The sequence below is a fragment of the Gadus morhua genome, chromosome 13 (assembly GCF_902167405.1).
Source record: "Gadus morhua chromosome 13, gadMor3.0, whole genome shotgun sequence".
NCBI lineage: Eukaryota > Metazoa > Chordata > Actinopteri > Gadiformes > Gadidae > Gadus > Gadus morhua.
In genome coordinates this window covers 18623432-18639597 of record NC_044060.1, presented here as the reverse complement: position 1 = coordinate 18639597, position 16166 = coordinate 18623432, and the positions used below count along the sequence as shown (strand labels likewise).

The 16166-nt window shown below is 42.8% G+C and overlaps 1 protein-coding gene and 2 non-coding genes across 6 annotated transcripts; 2 read left to right on the top strand and 1 right to left on the bottom strand.

The window, feature by feature from the left end:
* Window positions 1-2158: 2158 nt before the first annotated feature.
* On the bottom strand, window positions 2159-16106 carry LOC115556863 (store-operated calcium entry regulator STIMATE). 4 transcript variants are annotated; one of them, XM_030374263.1, is made up of 10 exons: window positions 15121-16090; window positions 13565-13613; window positions 13374-13469; window positions 13119-13240; window positions 12862-12974; window positions 12388-12465; window positions 12144-12287; window positions 10041-10148; window positions 3769-3892; window positions 2159-2647 (listed from the first exon to the last, which is right to left on the bottom strand). In XM_030374263.1, exons 1-10 carry the CDS (start codon window positions 15338-15340, stop codon window positions 2541-2543), a joined length of 1161 nt encoding a protein of 386 aa, XP_030230123.1. In that variant the 5' UTR covers window positions 15341-16090; the 3' UTR covers window positions 2159-2540. The 4 variants fall into 4 exon arrangements, with proteins under 4 accessions (XP_030230123.1, XP_030230121.1, XP_030230122.1 ...); XM_030374260.1 differs by lacking the exons at window positions 2159-2647; window positions 3769-3892 and having other exon boundaries at window positions 8211-10148; window positions 15121-15307; window positions 15973-16106; XM_030374261.1 differs by lacking the exons at window positions 10041-10148; window positions 12144-12287; window positions 12388-12465; ... (3 more) ...; window positions 13565-13613; window positions 15121-16090 and adding exons at window positions 4156-4256; window positions 8092-8158.
* On the top strand, window positions 2972-3043 carry trnae-cuc (transfer RNA glutamic acid (anticodon CUC)). The gene has a single exon. It is a non-coding gene; the product is annotated as a tRNA-Glu (tRNA).
* trnae-cuc (transfer RNA glutamic acid (anticodon CUC)) lies at window positions 3315-3386 on the top strand. Its single transcript has one exon. It is a non-coding gene; the product is annotated as a tRNA-Glu (tRNA).
* Window positions 16107-16166: the final 60 nt, after the last annotated feature.

Here is a 16166-nt window from a genome sequence, read left to right as displayed (position 1 = left end):
TCGCCTTTTATTCAGCTTCTGTTGCTCTCCTCATATTAACCTTGCAATACCCCTGCTGATGCCCTATAGGCAATATGCTCTCATCCCAATCTAAGATTTTTTTTCCAATGTCAATGAGCTTGTTTGAAGGCGGAAAACTTTAATCAATTTAGGAGTGATAAGCCCTTGTGCTAGACCAGAGGGGCAATTTCTGACAGGATTTCAATAGCAAGGCTTAGACTTTTCACTCCAAACAGAGATGCCATCGTACAGGGACACTTTGCACCTCCACATCTGAACAGAGACGCACGTGTGCTATATAAAAATATCGGTTACCATAAATAAATGTATGAGGTCAGAAGTGATGTCATTTGACAGTTTCCCAACTGTCAAATGACGAGTTGGGAAACTAGGTGTGGCACCACCAGATTCCTGTCTGTTTCAAGGGTGATAGGGATAAAATGGCTAATTCTAATAAATGTCCACTTAAAGGAGATTTTTGAGGACAAGGTTAGGAAGCAAGGTTTTAAGATAGACACTGACCCAACCCATGTCCTAAACTTGGAGTATGAACTGTTGCCTCTGGGCAAAAGATACCGGCTCCCATTTTGTAGGTTAAATTGATTAAAGTTCTCTCTAGTTACGCTATAAATTAAGCTACTTTATAAACTAAGCTGGAGGGAGCTTTCCGGGATGGAACAGTACAATAACTGGTGGGGCAATAGTGCAATAACTAGTGGGCAGTGCAATCATCCTTATGGATACTTGGGTAGTGCCTAGACTACGTTTTTTATAATGGGTTTCAAGGTGGGGGTGAGGCCATGTGTTTGGGTAATGCAATGTGTTACATGTTTCACGTTTTTATGTATGTAAAATCTTTATGCATGCGTCGCCGATGCTCTCTGTTTGCCCAAAGCAAATTTCTCTTGTGAGAGAGACAATAAAATACTTACTTACTTGCATATTTTCTGGAAAATAAAGAAAACAATAATTTGCTTTATAAATTAACAATCCCAGCCTACAAGTCTTGAGTTCTGGGTGATTCAAAACGTATATCTTAATGCTGGGGAATATGTATGTTCATATTTGTCCAGCAGGGCTCCCTGGACTGGCCAGAGAGGCCAGGGGTTGAGAAAGTCAAAGAACTACAAACACACATCTGTGGCTTGCTCCAAACCAGATATGGGCTAACCCCCTGACTCTAAAAAAAGAAAGAAAACCTCAGTAAAGTAAATAGATGTGCACCTTATAGTCAAGCAAGTATACTTTAAACAAAACGATAATCTGGGTGCCATGCAGACTGAATTCTAACCAATCTTTGGCTGCCGTATAAGTTTGTTAAACTAGTTAATATGTAGCACCAGTTCCCCTGTGTTGTAACAGTCACCAAATTGATTTGTTGTTTCAGTGTGTCCCCTAGATATTTTTGCAGAAGTGAGCTGGTAACCTAGCAACGCCAGGGGGCGGCCGGGGGCAGTGGCGGTTCTAGGGGTGGGGCCACAGGGACCCTGGCCCCTGCTGGACTCTCATGGGCCCCTGAGGTGCCCCTGTTCCGTCAATCAATTGACGAGCTGAACTACCGGAGAATTCAACGATCACAGATGCAATTCCACACCCAAATTATTGGCGGCAATAATGTGTCATGCACATTGACACACAACAACTCAGCTCAAGGCCGTTTTTTTTGGGTTGCAATTATTATTATTATTTTGCAGTGACGCTGACAATCCAGCGAGGAAACACTGGTTGTTTAGCCCTTCACCGAAGATTTGGTTTTAAACTCCATATAAATACATCAATAATAGCCAGTAGTTAGATATGGGTTCAGTCAGGGCGGGCCTATGACTTGGCTGTATGTCAGTATGTCAGCTATGTTGCTGAAGGGGGTCAACACAAACACTGTGTTTGTGATGAGCAACATAGCCGACATCCTTCAGCGGTCACCAGTTGACTTTTCAGGATCAAGAGTTACTTGCTTAGTACTTTCAGTTAGTGACTGGTGTGTTCATCTTCTTCCTACCCCATATCTTCTCTAACTCGCATGTTCATAAATAATTGAAGGCTGCGTAGGCTTCACACGTAATCTTTTTTATCTTTATAAATCAGTCATGTTTTTTTATGTCTGCTAGGATGTAAACTAATGGTTGGCAATAATATGAAAATAACAAAAAAATGAGAGTTACAATATAATATGTATTTATTAAAAATGCAATAAAATGCAAAAATCTATCTTCAGGCAGAATAATAAAAAAATAAGGCACATTGTTGTCAACAAAAGTATTTCACACGTTGAATCTGCCATATAAATGATATGATATGGTCATGACTGATCCCTTATAAAAACAGATGGGCCAAGTAGGCCTGTGCCTACAATGTCACGACATTGTCTACACAACCAATAACACAAATTCACTACTTTAAATGTATTTAACTTCAATAAATATATTTGACTATTTCTGTTGTTTGCTCATTCTCCATTTATTAATTGTATAGAATTGTCTGATCATAAAATACATGTTTTATATTCTATTTCATGACACGTTGGTGGCGTGGCATAATTTTCATTTGGAGAAAACGCTCCCCCCCGGACCTCCGGGCTTCTCCAGGACCGTTTCAGATCCGGATCTTACGCCGCTGAACACGGATGGAGCAACCTTCCCCATGCGCTCTGCAGAAAAGGGAGGGGATCAACAGACGGTATCATCATTGATGTATGATGATAATATTTCTAAACGCCCAAACCATACGTCCGTATGTACGAGCACGAGTGATAGTTTCAGGTTTGTTGTAGACAGCCTAACCACATGCTTTTATAAAGCACGACACGTGTAACTCATTTTCGAACAGCACGTCAAGGAACCAAATACGGCTAATTTATGGATGTATATAAATCAATCTACGTGTATTCGACAAACTAGTATTATTACTAGTATTATTTATTCGTCGTCATAGACGACGAATAAATAATTGACGTCATTCAATAACGTGTGTGTCCCTGGTGGTCTAGTGGTTAGGATTCGGCGCTCTCACCGCCGCGGCCCGGGTTCGATTCCCGGTCAGGGAACTGATCTTTTATCTATCTCCATTTCTATTCTCGACATCTATGATTCGAATGGAGTTTAACTAATTTCCTATTTAACGAATGGTCTTTTCCTACTTTAATACTGTTTCAATGTATATATATTTGACATATATTGAGAGCTTTAAAACATTGTTCATCAATGTATAAACCATAATTATTTCACTTGTAGCAGAGATTTAGGCTACGTAACAAAAGAAAAAAAAATGTAAAGGTTGGCTGTACAACACGGCATCGCCGTCTGGTGGCGAATGTGTCCCTGGTGGTCTAGTGGTTAGGATTCGGCGCTCTCACCGCCGCGGCCCGGGTTCGATTCCCGGTCAGGGAACTCATCTTTTCTTAGCTTAGAAAACCGTCTTAAATCAAGGCCATCCTATTTCGACTTTATGATTCGAGTATCTATTCCAGTTTTTAATTTTTTACCGTTAATCATCACCATGATGTCAAGCATTTTGACTACCTCAAAATCGAACAAACTAACTTTTTATATTCCATTGAACAATGAATTGGGGGGAGAAAAATTGTCCATAGCGGTCATATTTTGCTGTCAACTTCTGTAAAGGTTTATTTATAGTCCAACACAGGCATCATTTTTTTTTTTATTCATAACATTAACAGTAGGCATATGTGGGTAGTCCGCCCTATCTTTGTAAGAATGTGTGATGCGATCCGTCTCGAAGGCAACAGAGAAAGAACGGATATTTACTCACCACACTCCACCATGACCTCATACGTCTTACTCTTGACTTCGCCCCTCAGGCCCAGTTTGCTGCGTGCTCCTTTCAGGTCCTCCTCCTTCATAACTGGTCGCTTCTTCTTTTTCACCTCACCAGGCTGGTAAAAAGCCCAGTTTGACAATGGAAAAAAATACAGGGAACAGATTTAAGATTGTATTTATTCAATAGTATTTTCAGTGCCATTCACAAAATGTGGCTTTTTTCCCCTGGTAAAATTGACATTTACATTTAGGGCATTTAGCAGACGCTTTTATCCAATGTGACTAAGAATAAGTACATTTCAAATACATAAACTCATTATTTATTGATCACTTTTTTAGATTATTGAAAAGGACAAGCGTATTTTCCGAGCAGGCTCACCTGTGACATGGTGTGTCCGGTCAGTGTGGTCGCTATCAACGTTGTCCACCTGGTGTTATGGTTTGCCTTAGTGTCCGGGAGCCCCCGGCTGTTATATAGGCCTGGATCAGAGCGTGACACACATTTCCCATCGTGGAGTAACTCAAAGCCCTCGTCTGTTGTCAGTGAGTATTATTAGATGTGACGTGAGCTGGCTGGTGGCCTTCTGTTTTAATTCATCATGGAGTTATGGAGGATCAACTGATATGGGTGGGGGGGCGCGCAGGACAAGTGTCTGACTGCTTCTCCCCCTCCCCCCAACACCACACCTCCGTCTATTTAAAGAAACACAGTCAATGATGGAGCTATATTTCCCTAGTTCCAGTGTTGTATTGTCTGTTTTTTTGGTCTTAAAATGCAGTACATTAGAGATTGAAAAATTCTACATTATGGATTAAACAGCCCACACCGACAAGCATTCATTCTTAGATGTTATTGACAATTCTGGCATTTTTCTCATCTGTGTCTAAGGTGAGCATTCATAATGAAATGTAGGATAACCAAACAAATCGTGCTACTTAGAAACCGGCCTGTCAAGATAATGAGTCCAATAACCTTTGTTTTTGTTTTTCTATTAGGTGCTTATACGTTCCTCATTATCTGCATCTAAAACATGTTTAATGATGGCATAATATGTTAGAAGTTGAGTCAAAGTTTATATTCAGACCCTATCCACTCCAGGAACTGAAATGAGTTGGAACATGCCATTCAGTAGCAGGAGCCACATTTATAGATCATGACTCAGTCTTTCAGCTTTTAAGACACATAAGTTTGTGTCTTTAGACACATGTTCGTGCCTTTAGACCTATAGGTTTGCATCTTTAGACACATACGTTTGTGCCAGCTCATGTGTTCCAAATAAATGGGCCTCAGCTTTATACATGATTTATAAAAAAAATTCAAATCATTCGGACTCAGTGATGGATAATATATATTTTTTTTATTATGAACTATTTAATGCACTTTAAAATGTATATAACCATAAAAATGTAAATAACCATTTGGATGGAAATCACTATGGTAGGCCTACTACTCTGAAAAGTATATGAAATTATACCTTAAAAAAACTGAATGGTATCGGTTATGGGTTTAAAGGGGACATATTATACCAGGTGTGAGTGTGATTAGCCTTACAAGCCTTACAAATTTGCCCCATATGACATCACTAGTGGGCGTGTCCACCTTGATCTGTGCTGGATAGATCAGTCTACCAGCCTACGCAGTGGACTGAAGTAGGGATTGACCGATGCAGATTTTTTAGGGCCGATACGATGCCGATATTTTTTCATCAGCCTTAGCCGATACGCCGATACACCGATACCGATATTTAGAGCCGATATTTAGAGCCAATACTGCTTTTGCTCCCTCAATCATAAAAATTACACTGATAACAAATGTTACAAGTCTCAATTAAAAAAAAGGAACATTTATTGAACTTCAATATAAAAAACAATATTTAACAAATAGTAAAAACAGGTGAGGTAGAACAAGTAAGAACGAGTAGATGAACAATATTTAACAAATATTAAAAACAGGTGAGGTAGAACAAGTAAAAAAAAAAAAAAAACGGCGAAAAAATATCGGCGAAAATCAGCCGCGTATCAGCCGATACGATACACGTAAAAAACGCGAATATCGGCCGATAATATCGGCCGACCGATAATATCGGCCGACCGATATATCGGTCGATCCCTAGACTGAAGTAAACGTTGCTCATCTATCCAGCACAGATCTAGGTGGACACGCCCACTAGTGATGTCATATGGGGCAGATTTTCGAAACGTCTTGTATGGCGAATGACACTCACACCTGGTGGTATAATATGTCCCCTTTAATACTTTTATTCGGTAACGCTTTATATTAAGGTCCTTGTAATAAGCCTTAGTTATTATATAATAAGACCTTATTATATGCTTAATTAACATTTATAGAGTCTTACTAACTTACCGATCATGTCATTAAAGGACTTATGAACCGTAATAAGCATTGTTCCTGCTTTAGATCACGTACCTGCAAATTGCATGATTAGCAGTTTAATAAAGGATTTATTGACCTTAATAAGCATAAAGTTTTAACAATGACATAATCGGTAAGTTAGTAAGACTCAATAAATGGGTTTGTAATGCTTTCATTAACAACTATAAGAAACTCACAACTTTTAATGTTATTAAGCAATCAATAAATAGTTAACATGTTTATAAGTGCTTATAAAAGTGTTATAATCTCAATTAACATGTTTATTATGTTATTAACACCGATTCTTATTTACACCAAGTTAATAAGCATATAATAAGAGAATTATTACCATTAACCAAGGCTTATTACAAGGACCTTAATATAAAGCGTTACCCTATTTTCTACACAATATTTATATTGCTATGCCATCTACAGGCATGCAAACTGGCTCGGGGTGAAAAAGGTGAGAATGATGCGTGAGCTGAGAAAAACACAGACCCACTATAGGGTTCCAGGTTTATACTCCGGGGAGTTTTCTTTTACATTTTTTAATGTATTAGGGTTAGTCACAAGCTAAAAAAAATTACAGGACTGCGCACAATTAAGAACAAAGCATTAATTTATTATGTGCAAGGGCAGCCCCAATAGGTACATAATTTATTACAAAATTAAGAAAGAATATTGAGAAGAATAAAAAGAGGTGGGAGGACAGGGCAATAGGAGTATGCCATTATTTATTTTTCTTCTTGGTCTGGACCAGTGTCTCAAGGGCCCGCTTTCGAGCGACTTCTCTCGGCTATATCGACTAGTATGTATCAACACAACTGGTGACCCGCTGAAAAATTCTCTTTTGGCGCGTTTCAACCGGAGGGTGCGTTCGGTTCGGTTCGCAAAGTTGCGGCACGGTTCGCGTTTCCACCGCCAAAAGTGGGCGTGACATGGGGATAAAAACAAACCGCGAGGTATTATTCTGGACAATGGACATGTCGCGTAAAACGTTAGCTTGGGCGAACAAGGAGGTGGAGCATGGACCTATTAAAGAAGACAAAACTTTATTAAAGCATGCAATTATGATGTAGAACAAAATAAAAAGAAAACCAAGGTGCTTGCATGATATTGAAGCCTACAGCGATCGTTACTTAACTTGTGTGGTGGTGCCTTATCATTTGTTTACCCTCGTGTTGCCATGGCAACGCGATTGCACTCTCATTGGCTGAATCGATGAGAACGTTTTAGATAATATAAGTTCGCGGGGAGACGAAGCTATGTTCGTTTGTATGTTTTATTTACGGGACCATTTTTGTTATTTTTGTTTTCGGAATAAGTTCTCGTCGTTCACCTTCGGGATGTTTACGTAGCTGCCGCGGCGATCGACATCCGGCCAACCATGAGGGTACTGTCGGCGGTGGAAACGCTCGGTGGAAACGAGGCATTTAAAGGCTCCGCTGGGCTCACGCTTGGCCGTTTCAGATGGTAGGCGACTTTCCGCTCGCGCTGTCGGATGTCCGCGCGGCTTCGAACGCATGCGAGCGCATGCGTTCGACGAGCACGGAAGCGACAGTTCCACAGGAGTGCGCCCACTTGTCGTGCCGCCTGACAGAATGCTGCGCCTTCTCTCTGTCCACTCGCCTCTCCATTGAGAATGTATTAGCAGGCGCTACAAGGACTCCATGGCTGGCCATCAGACCCCCCCCCCCCCCCCCAAATGTTTTCTCAACGGATCTCCACGAATCACACAAGTGGTCAATTTTGTCTTCAAAACGGCGAATTTCGCCGAAAGGTGACTAGTTTGCATGCCTGCATCTACTGTATTTGCTGGTCAATATTTTCTGACCACATTAAATATTTAATCAAATCTGTGTTCTTTAAAAGCATTGGCTCTGTAACATCACGGTCGATCTCTAATAGCTAAACCTTTATTAATTAAATGAATGAATTCACCTAATCCAGGTTCAATGCACGCATGTTCCTTCATCAGTACGGCAGACGTCATCCGTTAAAGGTTTTCATGAATCAGGTTGCTGCTTTAGATTGACAAAAAAAGATAAGAATGCTGTTGCTCAGGTTTCAGATTATTTATTGGAAAAGCATATATAATGATGATCAGAGTCTTATTTGTCAGTACATTTTACAGTGTAGCATTTGTATTTCACAAAATACAAAAGCCCTCTTTGACCTACTTGAGCTCATGGTAATGGTGGACCATGTCGATGTTTTACCATTAAAAGTGCATTCATTCAAACGCCCAACAGCATCATAATGACATCACTACATCATTAGTCATCACAGTTGCCGTTTGTCACCCTTTTTTTCTTTTTGGAAGGACCAGCCACTAGCTCGTAACACTTTTGCATAACACTTGTATACAAAGGAGGCAAACACACACACGCCTACACACAAACACGCTTACACACGCCTACACACAAACGCGCTTACACACGCCTACACACAAACACGGATACACGCGCCCACACACAAACACGCATACACACACCTACACACAAACACGCTTACACATGCCTACACACAAACCTGCATACACGCGCCCACGCACTGAACTTTTGTTTAAAGGCTGATCCCTAGCAACCCAACCATTTTTAAGTGTGTGCTTCTGTAACATTGTGAACGTGAGCACCTGTGGACTTGCTGCATACCGGGCCAGGGCCTCTGATCCATCGCCTGGTCAAACACACGCACACAGTGAGCTCACGGAGGCACGTGGTCGGATCAAAGAGCAAATGGGGTGAAAACTAACAAGGAAACATGAGGAAAAACTAAAACATTGAACATAACGAATGGGAAGGTGTGCAGTGGGTCCCATATAATCCTACACCGGGACAACAACGACAAAGAACACTTGCTGCAAGAGGCAAGGTCGCCTTCTGGGCACAAATTATACCAAAAACAACCCCAATACGAGCAAAGAATCAAAGATGGAGACATAAACCTTACTGTCTGGTAAACCGTGAAGAGCCAGAGAGAGGAATGAAAGAGTGTACCTTTAGGATGACACAAAATTGTTCAGCCTTCTTGCTTGAACAACAAAATCAACCACTGCGATAAATGGGCAACATTTAAAGATCAAGTGTTATTTTGAATTAATGGCCTAGCTATACAAAGAGTAGAGATAGGTGTTGCATACATCAACACAATACATACACACCATAAGCTGTAGATTTAGTATTGTTTGAAAAGGTTAGGGCCATGTATATATGACCTAACATTCGGAGGTTATGCTTAAATACGTACAATATGGTTTCCCTGTTGGTCCACTTTCACACACTCGCATGCACACACAAACACATGCACACACAAATATAAACACACACAACACCAGCTGTGGTGGTGTTCCATTTACAGGAAACAGTTAATATAATAATTAATTTATACAATCACTAGGGCGACCGTTTAAAAATATTGAATGTCACATAATGAATAATGGACACACACACACGCACACACACACACACACACAATTCTCTTTCCTATGTCTTGACAATACACCAGTGTTAAAACAAAACAATGATATTACAAGTTGGCATTCAGGAACAAACCAACAGTAAACCGATAAAGACACAGCCAATGAGGGGCAGACTAAATAAAAACACACCACGCATCCATTGTACCGCAAATGTTTGCCAAAGTCTTGCATCCGAGTTAAGACTGTTTGTGCAGGAGTGCTGTAGTGTGCCAGGGGAAGCAGTATTCCACCGGTTCCGTTTGCTCACAGGACCTGCAAGTACGCTACCTTGGGGGCCGGGAACCCTCCCCCAACCCAAAGGCTTCCCCCCGGCCAGGCAGCTACAAGCAGGAATCGTGGTGGTGGTGTGAGGCGTGTGGTGAGCGAGTACCAGGCCAGTCTGGGTGAGGCTCAGGCTGGCGAGTCAAACAGGGATCCCCATGCGATGCTTCTTCTTCTTCACCGTCTTCAGGCCGCTCAGACGCCGCACGTCGTCCTCGTCCGAGTCGTCCATCTCGTCGTCGGCTGAGAAGAGGATCTGACAAACAGTGAAAACAAAGACGTTAAGGATTGAGGGGTTACACGGGACACATATACCCCCTTATATTTACATAAGGTAGCATTGAGGCTACACTAGAGCTTTACCAGGACTAAGGGTTACACGGGACACACATACCCCTTATATTTACATAAGGTGGCATTAAGGCTACATTAGAGCTATACCAGGACTTTTATTTGCAGGACTTGCTATAAAAAAACATATTGTAGTGTGATACCTTAGATATTTTATTGGTATTCAGAATGTATCTTCTCCCCTGGTTTAAGGGAGGGTGAAGTGGCCCATGTGAGCATGATCAGCTTTTCCAGCTACACTTGAATTTGATTTAAAAAACAACAACAAATGTTGTGTATTTCCGATCAAACTTTGCTTGATGGGTGAATCGGGATTTAGCCAGAAGAATCCCCCTCTGAACATTGATTCTGAAGTGCTCCTGCTTTACTACACAAGCATAATAATGTTAAAAAAATGGGAATTCAAGAATCATATCCTAGGGAACAATTGTATTTAGTATATGTATTTAGTACGATGGTGAATATGACAATGCGAGAGGTAGAAAGCGAGTACATTAAAGATACGGTGAAGCGCAGGTAAAATAACACAACCTGCTACCAGAACACTTTAATCAGTCTTTAATAAACCTATCAATAAGTATGAGGCGTCAACATGAGGCGCGTTCCGACTGAGGGACTTTTCCCTCTAATGCCGCATGTGTCTTGGGAGAGAGGATCCACCCAACTTCTCAGTTTAGTGGCTCAGTTAGCGCCTTCGGTATTACCTGCCTCCCGGTAGGAGATTTCGTTGCAGCTCCTAACTAGTCGACCCTGCTTGGATACATTTGAGGCGGGATATGACGCGAGTACGACGTATGATTAAGGCGGGATATGACGCGAGTAGAACTTGAGACATCCAGATCATACAAACAGCGCCATTTATAAATTATAAATTATTACTGACGAGAAATTAAAAATTGCGTAAAACAAATAGAGTCGCAGAACTAATTACATCATATTTAAACTCTGTTGGATAGCCGCTACAAGGGCTCCTGTATGGGAACAGACGCCGAGGGGAAGAAAGTAAGTGTGGGCCTATCCAAAACACAGAGCCACTCTCCATGAAGTCCCTCTGTCGCAACGCGCCAATAATGACTAAGAAACTGATCTTTCGACGATACCTACCTCCACGAAATAACAGCTCGAGATCCGAAGTACAATTAAATATTGACTTTGCACCCACACGAAAGTTTGAAAGCAAAGTCAATGTTGGTATGTGTTTGGTGTAGCAAAGCGTTCATCTCGGAAACTTTACCAGCCTATAAAGTGACTGGCAGCTTGCACAGGCCAGGGTGGTTCACAACTACAGGACTGTTTGTGGGTTATTTGCAACCCACTGTCTGTTGCAATTAAAATACTGTTGGTTGCAAATAAAGCAAAGCCTTGGACTTTGTTCGAATCGGCCTACTTAGGCCCAATCCCATTTCTACCCCTTCCCCCTTCCCCTTACCCCTCCCCCTTGTTTGGAAGGGGTAAGGGGAATTGGTAAGGGGTAGAAATGGGATTGGGCCTTACACTCTACATAGTGTACTACTAATCCGTTTCCCTGATTAGTTCACTATTTAATTTCATCCAACAGAGATGGACTGCACATACTGGTAATTTATGCAAATGAGTTGACGTAAATGGTGCCTGACCTCCCTGTTTACACTTGTCCTATTTAGTGTTTTTGATAAAAAGGGAACAGAGAATTAAGGAACAAGGGAGCCATTTGGAACATAACCTAAGTGTATCCCCCCAGCAGGTGGAGGCAGCAGAGGACGGGAATAGAACATAGTCCAGCTGCCGTGGCCACAGAATCAACAGCTAGCAGAAGCCTCCCAGAGGGGGCCGCCGCGCTTCAATGGAGATGCAGAGCTTATTTGTTGTTTTTCTGGTTTTGTCCCCGTCAGCAGTCCAGAATACGCTTCGGGTGTCTTACCTCGGACTCCGAGTCGTCGTGGGACAGGGCCCGCCGGTACCGCACCTTGCTGCTCCCCCGGAGGTCCTCATCTCGCTCCTCTAGCTTGGCTTTTGTCCTGTGCTTCTTCATGAGGAAGTTATCCACCACCCAGAACATGAGGGCCTGAGGCGGGAAAAATGAATGCATTAATGGAGGGCCCGCGGCTGATAAACGCGGAGCGGCACAGATGTTAAGTAACTCAACACACTAACGGCGTACTTACGTTGATGAAGAACGGAACAATGAGCATGACGATGGCTAACTCGAGGTCAGGATTATCTATTGGGTTGAGGAGGGACAACTGTAACACACACACACACACACACAAATTATCTGTTACAGTCCAACCACACACACAGACATCAGTCTCATTTCGATGATCTGTTACAGTCTAATACCCTTCATTATCACACCAGGTGTGATGTTGATTAGCCATAATGAGCCATGACAACACACATGGGGACTGACCACCCAGATGATGGATCTACCAGCCACCTACTCAGTGGTCTGTACCAACTCTTAGGCTGATCTATCCGCGTTTCATCCGAGTCGACACGCCCATGTGTGATCCCTACACTGTACGATACTTTAGTGGCTTGTAATGGATAAACAACCTCACACCAGCAGGTAAAATAAGGATCCTTTAAGTAATACATCGATGTGGTAGCTAGGTTTGAACTGGAATGTCGCTCCCCACCTTCTTCCACTGGGGGATGAGAAGGACCAGCATGATGACGACCTTCTCAAACATCATGATGAGGATGTAGAGAGCACACTGACCCACCCAGGCAGAACACTGCACCGGCTCTCCTACACACACAGACACACACACAGTTAAACATGGGCCCAGAGACACTTGTGTGCTGCAGGCAGGAACATTGCAGCATCGCAAACGATGCCCGCCAACGCCCTCCACTGGACATTGCTGGTAGAGCAGGCGAGGCGGGCCCTCACCGTATTCTCCAAAGCGCAGAGAGTCCCACTGCCTCCACTCCACCACAGCACTGACGGCCCTCACCCCGGCGTAGATCAGCAGCATCCCCAACGACGCATCCAGAAGGAAGTTGATGAGATATCTACAAGAGGGCGGGAGAGAAAGAGGCGGTCGGCGCATACTAATACACTTGGCCATTGAACCCTAGGCCGAGCCGTGACGATCGTCACTTACAAGCCTTGAGGTGCAAAAGCAGTTATTCCAAGGCAACTCACAGAGAGCAGGGATCCTCCTCGGTGAGGTCCGACAGGTAAACGTTGGCGAAGTGAATGAACAGCATCCCGATGGCCTGTTTAGAGGTGTCCAGGAACCTGTCAGGGGAAAGAAAATCATTATAGGGACTCTATTGTAACCTGCCATCAGTCATCTCATGCTCTTTGTAGAGCGGGTGAAGAGGCTTGCTCACCAGATCCTCCAGGGCCTTCGTTCATGCTTGGGCTCCCTGAAGCGTTTCACTGTGGAGGACACAGCATGTCTTGTTACGAGTGGCGGATTACACGGAGGCCACAGTGCACTGATCAAACAGAATCACCAGCACGCTTTTAAATCCACCCAATGGCCCCTGCCTGCATTTTAAATGGTGTTTTGTAACAGCTCATTTATTCTATACAAGCATGTGGTGTGATTTTACAGGCTTGCCCTTTTCACCGCTACCGAACGGATATCGGATATGCTGGTAGCCTGATTATACCTACGGTATCACATACCATTATTATAATGAAGGAATGAAAAACAAAAGAAATGCATTAAAATATGTTGAATTGGAAAACTAACTTTGTTTTAACGTAGTTCAGTACAAGTTAGATAGTGTCAATTCGGCTACATACAAGTTCAAGTAACATCGTCCTTAGTCCTGCTCCTCTCCACAGTTTCACTTGACCAACAGTAGTTTTAGCAACATATATCTGAAGTCCAAAAATAAAGCGTGGTTAAAGGAAAAAGAGCCAAAAATTAAAAATAATGAATACATAAAAATTAAAAATTGTATATCGTCAGTGCGCAATTTCCTTATTAAGTGGGCACGTCTGATTAAGAGTGCAAGGCAGATCATAGCGGTGGGGGTCGGCAGTTGAGGGGGTGGGATGGGTATGGGGGGGAAGCAGGTGGGCTGGTTGGATGGTTCTTGAGCATGCACACGGCCTGGGGTTGGAAGCTGTTGGGGAACCCGTTAGGTCCAGTAATGACGCTCGGCCATCTGGAGTCTCATGACAGCAGAATACATGACGAATGGGCTGGTTTGTGTCCTTTGTAAGTGCGGGGGCTCTGCTTCAGAGGCATATGTAGAGGTCGCTGGTGGCTGGTAGTTCCCCTTCTATGATCCTCTGGGTTGTATCAGACTGAGTTGTCTCCAGTGAAACCACTTTCGATGAGGCTGCACTTGAATATCATAGCGTTGTTGTGCTCATGCCCCATCTCCGTAAGCACATAGGAAAGTAAGAGACGCTGTTGTGCCTTCCTCAGGACGATGAGGGCTGTCTATCAGGAAGCCCAGGTCTAACCAGACTAGGTGCTTCCGCCCTTTCTAACGCTCTGTGCATGTAATCTGATTCTTTAAAGAGGCTCACTCTGCATGCAAGTCCTCTTTACTGAGGCATGCTATTGAGAAGTAACGACCTTGCTGTTCCAGCTCATCAGCGCGCACACACACACACACACACACACACACACACACACACACACACACACACACATTCTGTTGTGTCAAACATTCCTCACCTCCGCAAGAAAGCAGCAAAAATGTGCAGCATGTAGCTATTAGAATAGTTAACTGGCTGCTATATCACATATTGATAATTTATATATATTGATCATTTACATAGTTTAAGGATCAATTAGCTTAATCCTACATGTTGAAGTCACATCCTCACACTATGGGAAATCACAGGAATGTAAAGCAACGTCCCTGCTGCAGTTAAATACTGCTTCAATCTCTTTAGGTAGGGTTCACCTCGTCATACTTACACATCAATATGCTGAAGGCCAGGACGGCTAAAAGCCCTTGCAGGAAAATCCCCAAAGAGTCCATTAGCGCACCGTTTTCACACCCTCTGTTGTCCGCACCTGGCATGGGACTGGCGGGCGCCGATGTGTTGGAGGACATTGCGGAGAGGCCCTGTACACCTGGCCCAGGTAAAGCCAGGTCTCCAACCTTGGAGAGCGAATTAACCGCACTTGCAGACATTGGGTCAACTTGACATAGGACTAACTAAAGAACATGGAATTAAGTGAAGTTGTTGAAATAGTCCCCCCGGCCCTCGTAAGTTACCTCGTAATCACTACGTGAGACACACTCAGTAACACATAATGTCTCATTACGAGCAGTCTCATTCTTTTGGACACTCAAATATCCATATTTCCGTAATCTTTTCTTTATCAAGACATGAAGTAGCTACCACTCAAGAATCACAAGGCCATATTTGGTTGGTTTATAGCCACGATGGGCTTTTAACATATGTCCGATCATCTGCATGAAATGAACCAAGTAATGGGAATATTTTCCAGACGATGCAGTGGAATACAAGTAGAACCTCAGTTATATGCATCCGGTAGCCTGCTTTACAGTGTGGTCCCGGCAATTTGTTCACTTCGTACATATATAGGTTATATTGTATGCATTTGCATAAAATACCAAACAACTCAACGCTAAAGGAACCGGTCGATAAAGATGAGGTAAGAAGGAAGTCAGGACTGCTGCTAACGTTGCACTGTAGCCTAGAAGCTAACACCCTGCTTATTAGGGAATACAATACGAGCAAGTTTCTAGTCAAATTAAACGCCGAGTATTTTCAAAGCACACTAGTTGGCTTCAATTACCACTTTTGTAGTTGTCCAAAAAAGCATGTTCACATTGTTTAAGAAAAAAAAAACTATTTTGCAGTCGCTTATCACCAATCCAGCTCATGGATCCAGCTGCTAGCAGCGGTGCTGCTCCTGTTGACATACGTCATGTCACGCGACCGACGTAAAACGGGTGCATGATGGGAAGTGTAGTAAGAATCCAGCGAAGA